Here is a 20,328-nt window from a genome sequence, read left to right as displayed (position 1 = left end):
CTCTCAAGAGGAAGAATGGAGAGTTAGTTGTATAATAAGGAATTGTTAGAACAAATGAACAAATATTCTGCTTTTGTTTTCAGAATTGAGAATATTGGAAACATTCCATTCAGGAGGTGAAATGGGGAGAGGAGCTTAATGAAAGTACAATCATTCGGGAAGTAATACTAAGCAAACTGATAGACAGATGGACAGGTAGTATGAAGGAGGCAGGGAGGCTGCAGAAGGATTTAGACAGGTTAGGAAAGTGGGCAAAGAAGTGGCAGATGGAATACAAAGTGGGAAAGTATGAGGTCATGCACTTTGTAGGAAGAATAGAGGCATGGACTATTTTCTAAATAGAGAGAAAACTCAGAAATCTGAAGGGATTTGGGAGTTCAAGTCCAGGATTCTCTGAAGGTTATCTTGCAGGTTGAGTTGGTAGTTAAGAGGGTCAATACAAAGTTGGCATTTATTTTGAGAGGCCACCATTTCACAGAACGCTTCCATTCCATCCACTACCCTGAGCTTGCGGTCATGTGTTGTTTTAGTTTTCCTTTTTACTCCCATTCTGACTTCTTCTTACCCCTTGGCTTCCAACACTGTTCTAATGAAGTACAGTATAACACCCTTGTTTACTTTACAGCCTTCTGGACTTAACATTGAGTTTGACAATTTGTCCCAGTTTGTTTTGTACTGCCCTACTGTGTTTTTGAAAGGTATATTTTGATAATGGTTCTGCATGTTCCATTGTCATCTGGAGCCATTTCCTTTGTTCCCTTAAAGGGGATGTCACCACCTTTAGTCTTTCCCTATAAATTGTCCTTTTTTTTTGCCCTCCCTCTATTTTTCCTGACCCATATCGAGTCATAGAGGTGTACATCACGGAAACATACCCTTCACTCTAACTTGTCCATGCCAACCAGATTTCCCACCCAATCCAGTTCCACCTGCCAGCACCTGGCTCATATCCCTCCAAACCTTTCCTATTCATATACCCATCCAGATGTTTTTTAAATGTTGCAATTGTACTCGCCTCGATCACTTCCTCTGACAGCTCATTCCATACACGCACCACCTTCTGCGTGGAAACGGTTTCCCCTTATGTCTCTTTTATATCTTTCCCTTCTCACCCTATGCCCTCTAGCTCTGGATTCCCCGATCTCAGGGAAAAGGCTTTGTCTATTTATCCATGCCCCTTGTGATTTTATAAACCTCTATAAGATCATCCCTCAGCCTCTGGCACTCCAGGGAGAACAGCCCCAGCTCATTCAATCTCTCCCTAAAGCTCAAATTCTCTAACCCTGGCAACATCCTTGTAAATCTTTTCTGAACCCTTTCAAGTTTCACAACATCTTTCTGATGGGAAGGTGACCAGAATTGCATGCAATATTCCAACAGTGGCCTCACCAATGTTCTGTACAGCTGCAGCATAGCCTCCCAACTCCTGTGCTCAATACTCTGACCAATAAAGGAAAGCATATCAAACGCCGCCTTCACTATCCTATCTACCTGCAACTCCACTTTCAAGGAGTTATGAACGTGCACTCCAAGGTCTCTTTGTTCAGCAACACACCCTAGGAGCTTCCCATTAAGTGTATAAGTCCTGCTAATATTTGTTTTCCCAAAATGCTTTACTTGCATTAGACCTGTCATGTGTATAATTTTCCAGTTTTTTGTTGACTAGCAATTGATCTGAAAAATTAGAATGAATTTTCATGTTATCGGTAGTTGTGTTGAGTTGAGAAATTTTCCAGCTCAGCATGCACTCCTTGGAACCAATTACTTCAGTGGTACAGGAGTACAGAACTAGTCCTGATGCCCACGATTGCAAATCAGAGATGGTTTCAGGCTGCGAAGGCAAAGTGTTTTAAAGACCTGCCTCTATTCTCTGAGACTTTGACCCAGATGTGTTGTTAACTATTAGACTCTCTTGAAGTCACCCCCTCACACCCAGATTACTTTCTTGTGCTTGCAGACAAAGACAAGCATTTTTTTTGTATTAAAATCTCATGGGCAGGGAATTTAATTCATTTGGCAAGTTTTGCAGACATTATTTCCTCTCCGTGAGCATTTAAATCTCCAAAAAGTGGAGTTGAGGCTGTTCCTGAGTGTAAATTCAATTTGTTTGGCCTTTACTTTGAGTTTTAATGCCCTGGCCAATTTATATTTCTCATGTACTTCAAATCTTGTCCTGCTGTCTTTTCTCCTACTGGCTAAAATGGAAGCCTCTAGAAATAGGGTATGAAATTTCTGATTCTGGATTCGGTCTGCTATTTTAAAGGTCCCTGGTTTTCCCCAAATGGGTGAAAATCCAGCCCATTAACTACATTTCCCTCTCCACAGTTGCTGCTAAGTATTTCCAACAGTTTCTCATTTTATCAAATTTCCAACATCCTCTGTCTTTCTCTTTGCCTCTCTAATTATGTTTTGTGTCTAGTCTTTTCTTTAAAGTGTGGTCAGTGTCACACTGATACATTGCTCTTGTCCTGTTCTCTCATCATATCTACTTTTGTCCTGGAGAAAGAGGAAACCATGTGAAGGTGAATGGTAATGGTTGACAACTAAAGGAGAGAAAAGGCATTCTGTCTTAATTTACTTCTATCAGACTAGAAAAGCAAATGATCATGACAATATTTGCTCTTTTTCAGTATGACTGGTACACAAAAGTGACTTCTACTGTGGTGGACATTGTGACACGACCAAATAAAAGTAAGTGAAACTTTAGCATATAAATGTTTTTAATTTTGTACACCTTGTGATGTTTCAAATTGTCCTGTAGATTGCTTATTTTCAAAATATATTAGCATTTACATTATATGCACATTCAGAAAGTGCATTCCAGATCCTAGTCACAGCTTGTGTGAAGAGGTTTTTCTCATGCTGCCATTGTTTCTTTTGACAATTACTTTGCATCTATAAAGAGAGCAGCTTTCTACAATCTGTATAGATGTCTCATGAATTTGGATATTGCTATTAGATTCTGTTCCCCCCCCCGCCTTGTTTATTTTTTCTCTCCTCCAAGAACAGTTCTAGCTTCTGCAGTCTCTTGGAACAGTTTACAAGAATCTGGATCTTCTCTAATACTTTTGTGCCTTTGCCAAATGTGATATCCAGAACTTGATTCACTGTGTAATTTGAAACTAAGCCAGTGTTTTATACAAGTTTAACAAGCCTTCCTTGCTTTTGTACTTTATGCCCCGAATTGATCCCACGATGCCTTATGTTTTATTGGCTGCTCTCCAAACCTGTTCTGCCACCTTCGTTGATTTACGCACAAGTCCTTCTGATCTTGCACGTCTTTCATAATCACACCCTTTATTTATTGTCTGTATTCTTTCTACAAAAAATGGTATATTTCTTGCACTGCACTTATAATCAAACAGATGAGCCTGTGCAATTGTTTTTTTTGCAGTTACTTAGCCAGTTATTTTAGACAAACACACATTTTCAAGAAAAGACATCTCAGCTTTCCATTTTAATATTGAGCTTACTAAAACATGTCAGTTAAGTGCATTGTGGAAATATATTTATTGCATTTCTTGATGGCAATACTTGGTGAACTGCCTTGTAAAATGGCTTAACCTCCTCCAATTTAAAATAACGTAGAGGTGCCAGTGTTGGACTGGGGTGAACAAAGTTTAAAAATCACACACCACCAGGTTATAGTCCAATAAGTACATTTTGAAGTACAAGCTTTTTCGGAATGCCGATCCTTCGTCACATCAGTTTTATGACTTTGATCTTTTACTATAAAATTCTGTGTTCTATGATCCTGCCCACTAGCTACCTGATAAAGGAACAGCGCTCTGAAAGCTTGTACTTCCAAATAAACCTGTTGGACTATAACCTGGTGTTGTGTGCTGTTTAACTGTGTAGAATAAAACCTCTATTAAGAAAGATGCTTACTGGGAAATCGGCAGAAATGAGGTTTTCATACATTCCTGGGAGAATAATATCGTAGCTCTAAAAGTTCTATTGAGTATTTGATTTCCATATGGGATGGGTCCATGCTTGAAGCTTACCCTGAGCTTCTACTTAAGATGGATTAGGTTTTCTCTTTCAGTTACAGTTCCTTAATTTTAATCATAGCATTACTTCTTGGAATGTGGAATGATAAAGCACCCATTCCATTGTGTAAATTTCCCACCTCTCATCTCACTTTGAAGTTTTGTTAGCAATTGCCAGTATCAATATGTGTAGAGGAAGCGATAGCCTAGTGGTATTATTGATGGGTGTTAATCCAGTGACTCGGGTAATCTTCTTGGGACCTAGTTCAATTCTTGCCACAGCCGATGGTAGAATTTGAATTCACTAAAGATCTGGAATTAAGAGTAATGATGACCATTGTTGATTGTTGGAAAAGCCTACCTGCTTCACTAATGTCCTTTAGCGAAGAAAATTGCCCCAATCCTCAGCTGGTCTGGTCTATATGTGACTCCAGACCTATAGTGATTAATTCCTTTAATTAATTAATTAGTTCTCTTGTGTCACCCTGGGCTTATGGGAAGGGCAATAAATACTAACCCAGCCATTGACACACTCATCCCATGAATCGAAAAAAAACACACTCAAAACCTAACAAGGTTATTGAATTTGTAAAATATCAATAGGGAAATGCTTAGATTTTAAAAAGTAATTTTAAACAGTAGTGCAACGTTAAAATTAAATTTAAAATCTTGTTAATTGTTATGCTAATGTTCAGTTTTGACAATGGCATTGAAGTGAGGAGTGTGGTTTGGAGTGAGATTTTAAGATTTTACCTAGGAAATTTATATATGCTGATTTGTGATTGGATTTGTTAAAAATGATTTATTTCAGGTGGATTTACTGGTATTTACTCTTCAGCACTGGCACAGAGCTGCTGGGCTATGGACAGCCAGCGGGTTATCATTGATACGTGTCAGAGAAGCAGAAAGGTAATCTTATCTAATGATGGTTGTGACTAAGAGGTAATAAAGATTTTTTTTTCTGTGTTTGACAGGTTTGAGCCATTGCAGCTCTTTTTTTTTTGAAGGTTGTATTGGCTTCTTCTAGCTCTAGTCATGTCAGATTAAGTTCTCAAGCAAGCTAGTATCTGTCTAATCATCTTTAGTTTCACATACTAATATTACCAGCATCAAGCTGCATTACTGAAATATGCACAATTGGTCTAGGGTGGCTATTTCACTTGGTAAGTCTTCATTGACATAAGGTACTAGAGTGTAGTATGTGCATTTGTGGCTTTTGCTGACCCAGTTTTGATCTGAACCCATTCAGTTTTAGGGTATCTTTTGGAAATCAGCCAGAGGTCCAGAGATGAAATTTAAAGAAAAAATGAGAAATGCTGGAAATATCTTCTGGTAGTATGATTCAATTGGCACAGAGTACCAACAAGTTATATTCTGTGTCAGCCTGTGGAAATTTATTGAATGTGGTAGCCTAGATAGGAAATTTAAGCAATTCAAATCAGTTTTCAACAAAGGCTTTTGTAAAGGATTTTCATTTAAATTATTACAAGTTGGTAATTATGAAACCTTGTCCTGGAATATTATATAATTAGTCGTTTGAGTTCTTGAAAATGAATAATTGATCATGCTTGTCCTTCCTCAGGATCAGTTCAATCATACTTACTTTCCTATCATGTCTGCCAATCCTTTACTCTCCAGAAATGTATCTTATTGTTACTTGAATCTGGTTATGTTGTTCCATCTCAGGAAGATTTCAGGGTAACATATTTTACATTTTTATTGTCACGTTAAAATAAAATCCATTTGAATAGTTTATTTTTAACTTGCTAATTTAAATAAAATTGTAACCATATTATTGAAGCCTTTTGTTATGCTAAGATTTTAAGGATGAGCAGAAAAATGACCTGAGCTGAGAAATCTACTACAAATCTTAATATTTGCTTTTGCTTTCTCTTCAGGATCTCCTCGTAATAAACATTACAACAGGGAGCTTGACATCCCTTACCAGTGGTAAATTTAAGTTTTTTTTTTCATTGACTGTATTTAGCCTTCCACTCCTACAAATATTATTTGCAGGTTGTCTTCATTTCATTTGAATGTCTTCTGTCCAATGGCACCCTGGTGAATTGGAAGGTTTGTGTTACAGGTTCAAATTCAGTTGCTGGAAGCTGGACGCTACTGGCTATACACCAAGATCTGATGGTAGTTACATGCTCATCGCCTAACTGTCCTCCCAGTCTGGTAAGAAGCCTGAAACTGCAGAACAATCGTTGGATCCTTGAAATGCATGATATATACAATAAAATGACAGCTTGTTCACATACTCATGTCAATATCTCATGTGCTGGGGGATGTTTGTACTAGGTATAATTTTGTGAATTGAAGAGTCTAAGCATATACTGACATTTAATCCATTGTTTTTACTGGGAAATGTAGCAAACTATGCAATTTTGAGCAAATTAAAGGCAATAATCTAAATTTGGGGTTAAATTTCATAATTTGTACGTACAAAGATTCAGCAGTTTATGTAACAGTTTTGCTTTCGAGTTACTTTGCATGGATATATTCAATTACTTTGTTTGAATTGAGGTGATCTTGTTAATGCTAGCATTACTTATAAAGTGGCCATTAACTGCCAGTATGACCTGTTACCGATTTATCATTGAGTTCATAAGGAGCAAGTGGAAGCTTATCCAGAAATAAAGAAACCAAACCTCCCTTCACCTGAACTGCTCCCATGAATCAGTGTTGTGCTAATCACTTTAGAACTTTGTGTTTAGAAATTATGTTTTAGGTTCATGTTTAACAAAATAGTTAATTAATGTAGAATACGGAAATTTAACATGTTGTTTCATTCCTCATAGAAAGTGGGCTTTCTGCCTGCTCCTGGCAAAGAGCAGGGAATCATTTGGGTGGCACTAGATGAAGCTGAACCATTGCCAACCATAGAGTGGAATATTTTGAATTTCACACCCCCGCATGAACAGCAAAATCCTAAATTCCGTAAGTAGGGACAAAAGAAGCTGCTATATTCCAGCATTTGCTTTTCATTTTAATACTATTTATTTGACTTTAAGTGACTCTTTACTCTTTTACTCTTTCTGTTAGCTGCCTGTTTTCTTTCTGTGCATTTGGTAACTCATAGGTGCTTCATCCAGTGGCTGCGCTGGTTAAAATATGTTCAGCAATAGAGTGACTAATAGGCAATGAAAATCCTTTGTTTCGTCTTCATTTATGCTGTTCCCAATAGGGCTCTTGCTGCCATCTGCCATCTTTCTGATGTCCAATTCATATTTGATATTGATCTTAGTCAACATTTTGTCAAGCCTCATGCACTTTGCCAAGTTTCCAGAAGTCAAATGGCACTTGTCAGGCTTTTTTTTTCAGCAGAGAAGTCGGAGGAAATTAGAGAGAAAGTTCTGACACTTCTTTGATGTTGTTTATTAATGAAAAGGAAATAGCCATTTCTAGCAAATTTGACCCTTACTTGATGGTGTCTCTCCGTACTGATATGCTGATATGGCCCAATTGTCTATATGGTCTTTTGCGCTGTTTGCAAGCATTGATATGAACTATCAATGAGTTTGAAATATCTCTGACATTAATTCCCTAAGAACCGGGTAAGCCAGCAACTTACTTGCCAAGTTGGAGTACTCTTTATTCTCTGAAATTTCAACCTTGCAAATACTCACAATTCCATTATAAAAGAGCATGTTAATTCTTAATAGATATGTTCAAACTGAGTTGCTTTGTGATAATAGAAATTAGAGCTGGATTTTCAATGGGCTTGGGGTGGGGGAGGGGGAGCAAGAGGTTCTGTGTCCAATTGGAAATGCAAGCCAGGATATTATGAGGCAGTGGGGTAATGCTGCAAACAGGAAGTTAGTCATGGCTGCAAGTTTAAAGGACCGCTGCAGTCTGAATCTCTCAAAAATTCATGAAAGGCTAAAAATAAATTTTTGAACAAAACTGCTGATGCTGATGCTGAGAATCCACTGCTGCATTCAGCCGTAACCCCTGTAGCATGCCTTTTCTTCTACCTTTGTGCTGTCTTGTAATCGCTGCTGTGAAATATTCCCAAATGTTTTCACATCCAGTGTCCAAGATATCCAACATGTAATTAAAAAAAATTCACATTGAGTTGATTAGAAGTTCAATAGCGTGTTGAGTAGTAATTTCAATATGGCAGGTGGACTGCTTATTTCCATGCATTCTCATTTTAGTCATTTTGGAGACTGGTGTGATGTTTGTCATGCCCTATTTTACATGCATATTTGAGTAGGGTAGAGGGTGCTTTGCTCTATGATGTTAATCTGATAGCAGGCAGTTAATTTCAACTAAGCAGTTAGCTTTGCTTGAATGTTACGTGTCAGGGAAACTGTTTTAGTCTGTACCCTCTCAGGGTAACTTGTTGCACCTGCAGGAGTGAGAGCTGACTGCTAGAACAATTTCACGTGGTGCCTGAAATAAAGTAGCAACTTTTCATTTTCTTTTCATTTAGCTGCAATGGACTTTGAAGGTATCCTGTTAAAACCAGGAGAAATGGAAGAAGGTGCCTCACATCCGTTGATTGTTTGGCCACATGGTGAGTTAAAATGATTGCTTGAAGCATGCACTGTCATAAATTATCTGAAGTGGGATTGGTGTTGTGCAAGTCAGGCATGTGACATTGCAGAAACACAAACTGATTTCTAATGAGTTGTTCACCTATATTGACTCAGCACTGAACTACTCTAGTTGCAACATTTTCTGTTTTATTGTCAGACTTCCAACATTTAATGTTTTTCCTTTGTGTTCCTTTCATGGTTCTCGGTTCATTCCAAACAGGTTGAACAGTTTTATTTTATGGATAATTTGGAGTGCACTTAATTTCCAGTTTAATGTTGTCAGAGGTTATTGATATTAAAAATAGGATGATATTTAGACTTGGTTAATGTAACGTGATAGAGAAGAACAAAGAAAATGGAAAAACTCAGTAAAATATCACAGGAAAGTAAATAAAGCCAGTTTACTCAATTCAGGGAGAGCGTACCCTTTAGAAAAGTTCTGTCTTAAATGGGAAGCATGTAACTTGAGTGCAGTCAGTCTGCACCAAGCCATTTCTGTATAAAGTTGCACTGGATATTAATAAACTGTCAGGTGCTATTTTGTCTTTCACTTGACATCACATGTTTAACTTTTTTTTTGAGAATATGATATCAGTACTTGGCTGTACTGAATGAAATCAGGCTTGTCAGACCATTATATTCTAGTACTTGTCCATATCCACTTTGGACATTTTCTATCACTTGCCCTCAATAAAGAAATTCAAGAATAGAGGAACATTTAATCAGAGAAATATATGCTGAACTACTGGCGCTATCTGACATTTGTGTTTTTGGTGTACAGGTGGACCACATTCCGTGTTTATAGCAGAATGGTTGCTGTATCCTGTCGCACTCTGCAGGCTAGGATTTGTTGTGCTACTCGGTAAGTAATGCAAATGGCAAACTCCTGATCTACTAAAAAGGCTGAGGCTGTGTTCCAACAGTCGAGTGTAAATTGTCTTCCCAATCTAAGTTGGACTATGTCCTTGGGATCTGAAACAAAAACTGAAATTGCTGGAGAAATTCAGAAGATCTGGCAGCATCTGTGGGGAGAAAACAGAGTTGATGTTACCAGACTGGTGACCCTTTGTCAGAGCTAATGATTGAACAAAAGTCACCACCTTGAAACAGTGTTAAGTAGAGCAGTTTTAGTATAGTGAAAGATGACTTGACTTTGCTTTGATCTGTTTAAACTTAGCCATCTTGGTGACTTATCTTCTTTACAACGTCTTAGCTTTTAATATTTTGTTCTACTGGTTCCATCTCATGATTGCAAATTTCTTCTTCGGTGTATCTTCAACACGAAATGTTATTTGAGTACATGAATTTATAACATTATAGATTTCATGACTAATGTCATTTTTAAATAATGGGCACAAAGGAGATTTAAATATGGCTCCCAAAAGTCACTTGACTTCTCTTGTGGATTTCACTGTGCTTGAAACCAGGCTGTGTTTGTCAAGGTGGATCACAAGAGACATTCGAAATGCAAAACTCATTTCTAGGGAGAGAAACAGAAACTCATTGATAGTGCTTTCTCCAGAAGTATGAATAGCTCTTTATTACATCTCAAAACATAAGATGTTTATCATTCAAGTCGATGGGTGAGACTGTGAGCAAGTTAATTGCCTTAGCTAAAATACAGTGCGCTCCAGCGCTCTAATGCGGAAGCATGGTTTGACAGTTTGGGCAATCAGCTATTTTGAACCGTATTAAAGAGTAACTGGTATGAGCCATTTTTTGCAAAGATGTCAGAGATGTACAGCATGAAAACAGACCCATTGGTCCAACTTGTCAATGCCAACCAGATATCCTAACCTAATCTAGTCCCATTTGCCAGCAATTAGTCCATATCCCCCTAAACCCTTCCTATTCATATACCCATCCAGATGCCTTTTAAATGCTGTAATTGTACCAGCATCCATCACTTCCTCTGGCAGCTCATTCCATACATGCACCACCCTCTAAATGAAAAAGTTGCCCCTTAGGTCCCTTTTATATCTTTCCCCTCTCACCCTAAACCTGTGCCCTCTAGTTCTGGACACCCCCACCCCAGGGAAAAGACCTTGTCTATTTATCCTATCCATGCCCCTCATGATTTTATTAGCCTCTATAAGGTCACCCCTCAGTCTCCGACACCCAGGGAATACAGCCCCAGCCTTTTCAGCCTCTCCCTGTAGCTCAAATTCTCCAGTCCTGGCAACATCTTTGTAAATCTTTTTTAACTCTTTCAAATTTCACAACTTCCTTCCAATAGGAAAGAGACCAGAATTGCACGCTATATTCCAAATGTAGCCTAACCAGTGTCCTGTACAGCTGCAACATGACCTCCTAACTCCTGTAGTTAATGTTCTGATCAATGAAGGAAAGCATACCAAATGCCGCCTTCACTATCCTATCTACCTGTGAATCTACTTTTAAGGATCTATGAACCTGCACTCCAAGGTCTCTTTGTTCAGCAACATTCCCCAGGACCCACCGTTAAGTGTATTAAAAAAAAAGCAAGGTTCTGAAAAAGCACTCCTCAGCCCATTTGTCCATCTGATCAAGATCCTTTTGTACTCTGAAGTGACCTTCTTCGCTATCCACTACATCTCCAATTTTGGTGTCATCTGCAAACTTACGAACTATACTTCCTATGAAACCAGCTTCAGTCATCACTCTTGCCTCAACTAACAACATCAGGTAGTTTTTCCAAATATTGTGCCCAAAAAAAACATGGAAAAGAACCTCAACTCATCCCTTGAGCTACTGTACTTACAGAAACAAACTCTGATTATTCATCAACAGAAGCCATCATACTTGCTGAATATAGCCCTTGAAATTGAATAGTTTTACCATAAATAACTAATATTTCAGCTGCATACTATAGGCCTGAAACTGAAAGCCAAAGAACAGAACAGAGTTTTATCTTTTATAAGTATCTTTGTGTTTATCTGAATTCCATTCTTTTGCATATTTAGTTAGAAATTTTACTACTTGTGTAATTCACAGCAGTGTTTTGTTAAAAACCTAAGCTTTATCTTGGTTAAGACTGAAGTTTTGATTTATTTGAAGTTGAATGACCCAAACTAAATAGGACCATAGGTACAGGTACACATTCTTAGCTAATCAATCTCCTTAAGAAAATGTTTTGTATGTAGTTGTGGCAAGTAGAAAACTTTGTTGCTGGATTTTCTGAGGACTGTTGCTGTCCTCTGACACTAAATTGTGAAGTGCTGTTCCCTGAATCTCACGAACTATTCTTCCATTGCTCCGCACGCACTACTGGAGCATTGATAGTTAATTCTCTTGGTGGCAAAAACCTCCAAACCTGAGCTTGAAAATGAGGGCCAAATAGGGTTGTCCCCTTGGATTACTATTTGATGCACCAATTCCATGTTGATGGTATTTCATGCTTTCTTCCTTTGCTTTCATGAGTCTCTATCAATATTCTTCTCAACTCCTATTTAGCTTTAAGTTACCCACAAAATGTTAGATCTTCAAACCTCATTCTCTGTTTTAAAGAAATGCTTGTGTAGTGCCCTCCTTGTATCAGGACAATGATTTTTAACTTCTAAAATGAAGGTGAAAACTGCTTGCTATTCTCATTCACTATGCACTGTCCTCATTATCTGCTGATGTACTACATGCAGATTCACGTATTTACCAGGTCATCCCTGCACTTCATTTTATATTTTGCCTCTCTTGATTCGTCCGGTTTGATTCCTGGTACATCTCGGTATATAGAGTTGAGGTGGAGTGGTCTTCTCGCTTTTTATCATCTGTATCCATCCCTCTTGCCTCTGGTGAGGATTGGTGTACACATTTTGCACTAGTGTATGGGTATTAAAGCAAATTTGACCACAATACAGGGGAAAAAAAACACCTTAATTAATCATGAGGCTGCCATTTCGTTGGCTGATTCTAAACTTGTGGAACAATTACATTTCAACAATGTTCTGAAAATGTGTTTTGGGAAGATAAATTTAAATTTAACTTTAACTTTTGGGATCCAAGAGGTTACTCTGGGTCCCGCATCAGCAGATCCTATTGTAGCAGGGACTCCCTATTATTATCTCTGACTTATGAATTGAAAATTATCTATTTCAGGATGTATCTAATAGATCTGTTTCTTTAATCCATCAGCACAGACTAATAGCCATAATGTCTTGTGTTGTTGACTGAAAAAGTTCAATATCAATGAGTGCTCAGCCCTTTTTAGATTAAAAATGCAGCTCTTTAGAATTGTAGTGGGATTAATGGCAAGTGTCAGATGATTTTGTGAAAAAAGGTGCAACCATGTTTACTCCATCTGTACTCAATGGATTTCAGTGACTGTAAACTACATTACTGTTCCCTAAAAAGTGAATCTATTAATATAGAAAAATTTCCCTTAAGGCACATTGTGTCATAGCCATGTATTTTCTTTGCAGAATAAGTTGCTTCACTGAACTTAATTCCTGCACTCTTAAGAGTGGAAACAGTATGTTGGAAATATACATTTGGCTCATCAGAATCTAAAAACAGATTTTCATTCTGGCTAGTGATAGCTCTCCTGAAACATAGGTCCATTCTGTTAATTGCTGCTTAGATGGATGGTATATGTTTCTAGCACATTGAGTATATTTGATGTCCAGTATTTGCAAATTTCCTTTGTTCCTCACTGTTCAAAATAAATAATGTAGATTTCATTGACCCTATTTTACAGTAAATTACAGAGGCTCGGCAGGCTTTGGGCAGGACTGCATCTATTCTCTGCCTGGGAATGTTGGGAGCCAAGATGTAAAAGATGTACAGGTAATGAACTGTTCAGTTTGGATAATTTATACATTAATAGATGCTGGCTCACCACTTTTGAAAAATTAACAAGCAATACTGCAACTCACAAAGGAGACCTTCTGGTTGGCTTTTGGAAATAAGTTGAAAGTTTGTTTTCCATAAGAGTTTTTTGTTGCTTATGTCCCAGTTAGGCAGCAGTGTCAAAGTCTTTGTTTTGTAGAGTCAGCCAGAAAATAAAAATGTTTGAACAGGTGACTACCGAGCTTAAAGGTACATATTGATTTGAGTCTTGTCACTCAAACTCTGTTATTGTTAATATCTGTCATTCATTTTTGGTGTGGGAAGAAGCGAACAACATTTGCAAGAAGGAACAATGTTTTTGAATATTAATGGACAAGAATTTACTTTATTTCTAAGTCCCAGAGCCACCTCTTTAATTTTCTTTTTATATTTAGATGCACAAAATTCTGCAAATTCTGATTTTTACAGAAAGGGTGTCCAAACCTCACTCCACTCCTTGCCTTTCTCCCAGAGCCATTCACTGTAGTGCCATTTTCAACAAACAGATACTTGAGAGCAATGATGAGGGATTGCTGCATGATTGAGGTGCTGTTTTTCAGTTATAACATTAATCAGAGTACAGGGGAACCTCGATTATCCGAACGTGATGGGCGGGCACTGTTTTGTTCAGACAATCGATGATTCGGTTAATCGATTTAAATGCCTTTCCTCTGGGCCTCGGAGTTTTTAAAGTCTGATCCCCGTTCAGGAGACTGCAGCAGCACATAGTGCACGAGGCCCCGCTGCCCCTGCCCCCAACACTGCCCCCAACTGTGTGCAACACCTCCCCCTGCCCCCACCCCGTGCAACATCTCCCCATCCCCAGTACCATGTACACCAGCCTCCTCTCCAGGGCAGTTGGACTGGACACCAACAACACGACTGCTGCTGCCTTTGTGGGGTAAGTCTCCAAAGGCGCACACGCAACACACACATACTTTTTACTTTTAGACAGGTTCCACCATTGCCCTGTACAGGACAATGTTGGAGAGATTATCTGGGGAAGGGGGGGTTTAGGGTACACCCCTCTGTAGAACTCCAGGGAAAGTGTGGGGGGTGGAGAGAGAGAGAGAGAGGGCGCGGGCAGTCCGTCATTTGGAGACGGTGCCTGTTTAATCACTGTAAACAAAAGATGCGATCGGTGTTGGAAACACGTCTTTGATGTAATGTTTCCATCGGGACCTCAAGATCTCCTTCGGATAATCTGATTTTCGGATAATTGGCATTTGGATAATCGAGGTTCCCCTGTATATCTTTGTTTTGAAAGATCCTGTGATGTTGACTATGCAGAGAAGATTGTGGAATTTTCTTGCGCAGTTATTATCCCTTAATTGATACAACTGATAGTTTAACTGATTTTCTTATTGGCTGTATATGGACATGGCAGCTGAATTTACCCCATGAGAGTATTGCATAGACAATATATAATTATAGAATTGACAACTAATTTGGAATATCTAAACATATAAGGAACAGTGTAAATAAATACAAATGTTTTGTAAATATATGATTGGTCTGCTAGAATAAAAATTTATTATCAAGTACTTTTACATGAAAAATACAGAGAAAACGGCATGTGCATCAATGACAGACGTTATACATAATAATTTTAAAAAAGTAAGATTAAGACAAAGTTCATCACAGTTCAGTTAACGGCTCCTGGGCTTGGGGAAAGCTGATTTAGGAACAATGGAATACCCTAAAGATGCAGCTGGGATGAGATCACCTTGCCAGGCTGCTGGATACCAGGCTGGAAGCCTCTGCTGAAGAAGACCACCATGTCATGCCGATAACATCACTCCTGGATGAGACCACCTGCCAGGTCACTGGAATATCTAGACGTCAAAGAAGATCTCCACACTGGGGACAAGACCTCTATGCTGGGAGACAGCCACGCCAGGCCAAGACTGTTTTTCTCTGCCTTCAGGATTCCCAGTGCAGCTGCAGACCTGGGGTCTTGGCCTAGCCTGCATGTCTGGGCCAGGGGAATCAGTCCAGGACCTGTTCCTTGTATATCAGGAGACCTAAGGCTGGGATGGAGCTATGTCCAACTTGTACTGGCATTCCTGCTACTGGAGGCAGCAAAAGAAAAGAAAATGTGGGGAGAAGAAAAGAAAAAGATCAAAAGTAAATAGAGAAAGAAAGCGGATTGGGAGGTGGCGAGGTTACTACAGTATCCCTCAATTTTAACTATTCAAGTACAAGTGATTTTGTTTTTCATCATAAATATATCCACTGATGATCCTTCTGAACAGTTGTCATGGTTCTAATTCATTTTGAAAATGGGGTGAGTAAAACAAAAGAGTCCTCCAACTGTCATTCTGAAGAATTTCTTCCAGTGATTTAACATTTGTTCTTTCTTGACCTTTTAACATCTCTACATGGGAAGCAAAATCCAAATCACTTTGTAAAAAAATTTGCAGTACTGCTTTTAAATATCTGCATTCCAATATGAATCGAAATCCATTAGGCTACTCTTTGAGAGCATTGCCGTTTAGCATAACTTTCAAATCTGTCTTGTCTTTCTGAAATGTAAATCTTTACTTGTTGATTTAGGTTTGCCACATTATTGTCCACTCTTCCAGCCAGCATAACTTTTTCTGTTTTGCTATTCATGCTAATCTTCTGTTATGAAACTTAGATATTGCTTCCCTTATGATCACGTGTTCTGGAATGAAGATTTTATGATACAAGGAAAATCTCACTGGTTATTCTTTGCTGCGCTGCAACAGTTCCGATTCATTACGTACTTGTATAGTGTTTGTATTTTTTTTAAATTGTTTTCAGTTTTGAAATAGAATCTTTAATTGTTGGATAAAGTAAAATAGAAATGAGCATTCTACAACATTAAATGAGCCATACGTTGTATTTCAAACCATTATAAGGTTCATTCATTCTCAGCAAGTACCACAGTGTAATTCATCATGAAGCAGCACTTGTAATTGACTTTTCAATGGTAAAATATCCTGATTTTTTTTTAAGGTTTGTTTCTTGAGCAGTAAGATCAACGCTTGATCATGTTTGTTGGAATGATCTATAGAACCACATGTTTTACATCGAAGCAAGCATTATATCTAAGGAAGCACTAACAACAAGCTAATTAGCTTAGAACTGACTAGCTCTACCCAGAGACAGACATTTATATACCAGTGGGTGGAACTACTCGAAAGCTTTTTAGTTAACTCTTTCAGGCCACTGATTTATGGAGCAATACTTTCAGAATATATACAATTGTAAACAATACAGAAAAAAACGAATTTTGAAAATAACTTCATATTAATTGCAGGAATTTGAGAACTGGAGCATGTCATGTCCCTAAGCTGTTTCTGTATCCTTCAGCCCACAAAACTGGGGAAGTGAAAGCTGATCGTATAGCAGCAAGGCCAATGGGGGACTTGGCAAACAACAGACCATCTTGCCAAACAGTGAATCATCTTTAATCAATTAGATAAAAGTGAAAGTTGCCATAATTCCAAAGGACCAGAGGCTGATCTCTCATTTAGAGAGGCGGTCACCACTCTGAGGGAAGATGGTTAAAAAGCAAGGACTTCATCGTAATCTCAGCCAGAACAGGAATTGAACCGGTGATGTTGGTATCACTGTGCACCACAAGTCAGTCAACTGAGCCAAAGTATTGAGAAATAAAAAAGGAAGGGCAGAGAAGATTGTTGAATTAGAGTACTGAATGACATGTCATATTAGATACAAAAAGTGAAATAAAGGGGGAACGAAAGAATGGATCAATAGAGACAAAGTAAGTAAAATTATGGAGAATCCCAGGAAATTGTATAAGTATATTGAGGGTAAGAGGATATAAGAGTTGGGCCTATTTAAGACCAAAGGGTCAATCTGTGTGTCGTGCCAGAGGGCATTGGTATAGCATTAAACAAGTACTGTGTTTTTCCTTGGGAGAAAGAAGTTGTGGGTACAGAATTTGGGGAGAGGGAATGTGAGTTTCTTGAGTTAATTGATTTAGGGAGTGAGAACGTATTAGAGGTTTTGGCAGGCTTAAAAATAGACAAATTCCCAGGTCTAAATTAGTTATCCCAAGCTGCTGTGGGGGGTGGTCGGAGCCGGGGGGGTGGGGTGGGGAGAAGGGAAATTTACAAGAACTCACCCAAATCTTTATTTCCTGTCTGGCCAGAGGGGAGGTGCCAGAGGACTCCAGTATTGCTAATGTGGTTCCATTTTTCCAAGAAGGTTGGTAGGGATAAACTTGTGAATTACAGACCAGTGAGTCTCTCACCATTGGTAGGGAAACTTGTGGAAAAAATTCTGAAGGAGAGAATTAATCTCTACTTGGAGAAGCAAGCTTTGATCAAGGATTGTCAGCATGGCTTTGTCAGAGCTGAATCATGCCTAACAAATTTGATTGAATTTTTCAATGAGTGATCAAGTGTGTAGATTAGAGTGGTGCAGTTTATACTGATTTTGACAATGCTTTTGACAAGGCCTCTTCTGAGAGACTGATCAACAAGGTGAAGGAACAAGGAATCCAAAATTGGCTTAGTGGCAGGAGGCAGAGGGTGGTGGTAGAAGACCTGTTTCTGACTGGAGGTAATGTGTCCAGCACTGTACCGTAGGGATCGTGCTGTCTGTTTATTGTTTGTGTAAATGATACAGATAAGAATATGTGAGAATGATAAGTTTGTGGATGATATGAAAAATATATGGGCGGCTAATAGTGAGAAAAAAATCTTAAGTTACACTAAGACATAGATGGATTGTTCAGATGGGCAGTTCAATGGCAAATGGAGTTTAACCCTGACAAGGTGATGTACTTTGGGAGCAGTAACAAGACAAGGAGTACTCAATGAATTGCAGGACTTTAGGAAGCTCAGAGGAACAAAGGGATCTTGGATGCTTGTCCACAGATTTCAGAAGGCAGACAATAGGATGGTTAAAAATGCATATGGACATTGTGGCATAAATCATAAGAGCAGGAACATTATGTTGAAGCTGTACAAAACTTTGTTTAGGCTTCAGCTGGAGTACTGAGTATGGTTCTGGTCATGGCATCATGGGGATAATGTGATTGCACTGGAGGGGTGCAGAATCGATTCACCAGGATGTTCCCTCATTTTGAGTGTTCTAGCTATGAAGAGAGGCTGCCTTGGCTTGGGTTGTTTTTAAGAGCAGAGGAGGATGAAGGATTACCTGATTGAGGGACATAAGACAGAACCTAGAACATTACAGCACAGTACAGGCCCTTCGGCTCTTGAAGTTGTGTCAACCTGCAAAACCTACCTAAAGCCATCTAACCTACATGATTCCATATATATATCCAATGACCTTAAATGGCCTTAAAATTGTCAAGTTTACAACTGTTATAGGCAGTGCGTTCCATGCCCCTACTGCTCTCTGAGTAAAGAAACTACCTCTGACATCTGTCCTGTATCTGTCACCCCTTAATTTAAAGCTATGTCCCTTTGTGCTAGCCATCACCATCAGAGGAAAAAAAGCTCTCACTGTCCAAAATATCTAACCCTCTGATTATCTTAAATGTCTCAAGTCACCTCTCAACCCTCTTCTCTAACGAAAACGGCCTCCAGTCCATCAGTCTTTCCTCTTTAGACCTTCCCTCCATACCAGGCAAGATCCTAGAAAATCTCCCCTGAACCCTTTCCAAAGCTTCCACATCCTTCCTATAATGTGGTGACCTGAATTATACACAATACTCCAAGTGTGGCTGCACCAGAGTTGTATACAGCTGCAGCATGACCTTATGGTTCCAAAACTCAATCCCTCTACTAATAAAAGCTAACACACAGTAAGACTTCTTAACAACCCTATCAACATAGGTGGCAACTTTCAGGGATCTCTGTACCTGGACACCAAGGTCTCTCTGCTCATCTACCCTGCCAAGAATCTTTTCAGTAGCCCAGTACTCTGCAATCATATTGCTCCTTCCAAAGTGAATCACCTCACACTTTTCAGCATTAAACTCCATTTGCCACCCATCAGCCTAGGTCTGCAGCACGTCTATGTCCCTTTGCAACATCCTTCGCCACTATCCACACTTCTACCAACCTTAGTGATATCTGCAAATTTACTGACCCAACCTTCTATGCCCTCATCCAGGTCATTTATAAAAATGACAAATAGCAGTGGACCCAAAACAGATCCTTATGATACATCACTAGTAACTGAACTCCAGGATGTATATTTCCCATCAACAACTACCCTCTGTCTTCTTTCAGCTAGCCAATTTCTGATCCAAACCGCTAAATCGTCCTCAATCCCATGCCTCTGTATTTTGTGCAATAGCCTACTGTGAGGAACCTATCAAAAGCCTTACTGAAATCCATATACACCACATCAACCACTTTACCCTCATCCACCTGATTGGTCACCTTCCCTAAGAACTCAATAAGGTTTGTGAGGTGCAACCTACCCTTCACAAAGCTGTATTGACTATCCCTAATCAACTTATTCCTTCCAAATGGTTATAAATCCTATCTCTTATAACCCTTTCCAACACTTTACCCACAACCAAAGTAAGGCTCTCTGGTCTATAATTTCCAGGGTTGTCTCTCCTCCCTATCTTGAACAAGGGAACAATACTTGCTATCCTCCAGTCTTCCAGCACTTTTCCTGTAGGCGATGGTAAGATAAAGATCAAAACCAAAGACTCTGCAATCTCCTCCCTGGCTTCCCAGACAATCCTAGCATACATCCCATCTAGCCCAGGGGACTTATCTATTTTCACACTTTCCAGAATTACTAAGTTAAAAATCACACAACACCAGGTTATAGTCCAACAAATTTAATTGGAAGCACACTAGCTTTCGGAGCGACGCTCCTTCATCAGGTGATTGTGGAGGGCTCAATCGTAACACAGAATTTATAGCAAAAATTTGCAGTGTGATGTAACTGAAATTATACATTGAAGAATTGATTGTCTGTTAAGCCTTTCATCTGTTAGAATACAATGATAGTTTCACTTCTTTCATGTAAATCACAAAACCCTTTTTTTTAAAAGTTGCATTCTC

The 20,328-nt window shown here is 38.9% G+C and overlaps 1 protein-coding gene across 2 annotated transcripts in view; it reads left to right on the top strand.

Annotated features, from left to right (window-relative positions):
• The window catches only part of apeh (acylaminoacyl-peptide hydrolase), an 83,950-nt gene that overhangs the window by 52,859 nt on the left and 10,763 nt on the right, over positions 1–20,328 (top strand). For both annotated transcript variants that reach the window (XM_043708398.1, XM_043708397.1), the window contains exons 11-18: positions 2,631–2,691; positions 4,801–4,898; positions 5,888–5,939; positions 6,076–6,170; positions 6,794–6,932; positions 8,431–8,514; positions 9,318–9,398; positions 13,206–13,294. In XM_043708398.1, coding sequence (XP_043564333.1) covers positions 2,631–2,691; positions 4,801–4,898; positions 5,888–5,939; positions 6,076–6,170; positions 6,794–6,932; positions 8,431–8,514; positions 9,318–9,398; positions 13,206–13,294 — 699 coding nt within the window. The remainder of the gene's footprint in view (positions 1–2,630; positions 2,692–4,800; positions 4,899–5,887; positions 5,940–6,075; positions 6,171–6,793; positions 6,933–8,430; positions 8,515–9,317; positions 9,399–13,205; positions 13,295–20,328) is intronic.

The sequence above is a fragment of the Chiloscyllium plagiosum genome, chromosome 18 (assembly GCF_004010195.1).
Source record: "Chiloscyllium plagiosum isolate BGI_BamShark_2017 chromosome 18, ASM401019v2, whole genome shotgun sequence".
Taxonomy (NCBI): Eukaryota; Metazoa; Chordata; class Chondrichthyes; order Orectolobiformes; family Hemiscylliidae; genus Chiloscyllium; species Chiloscyllium plagiosum.
Note: the sequence above shows the minus strand (reverse complement) of the source record. Positions and strands in the feature narration are given on the sequence as shown.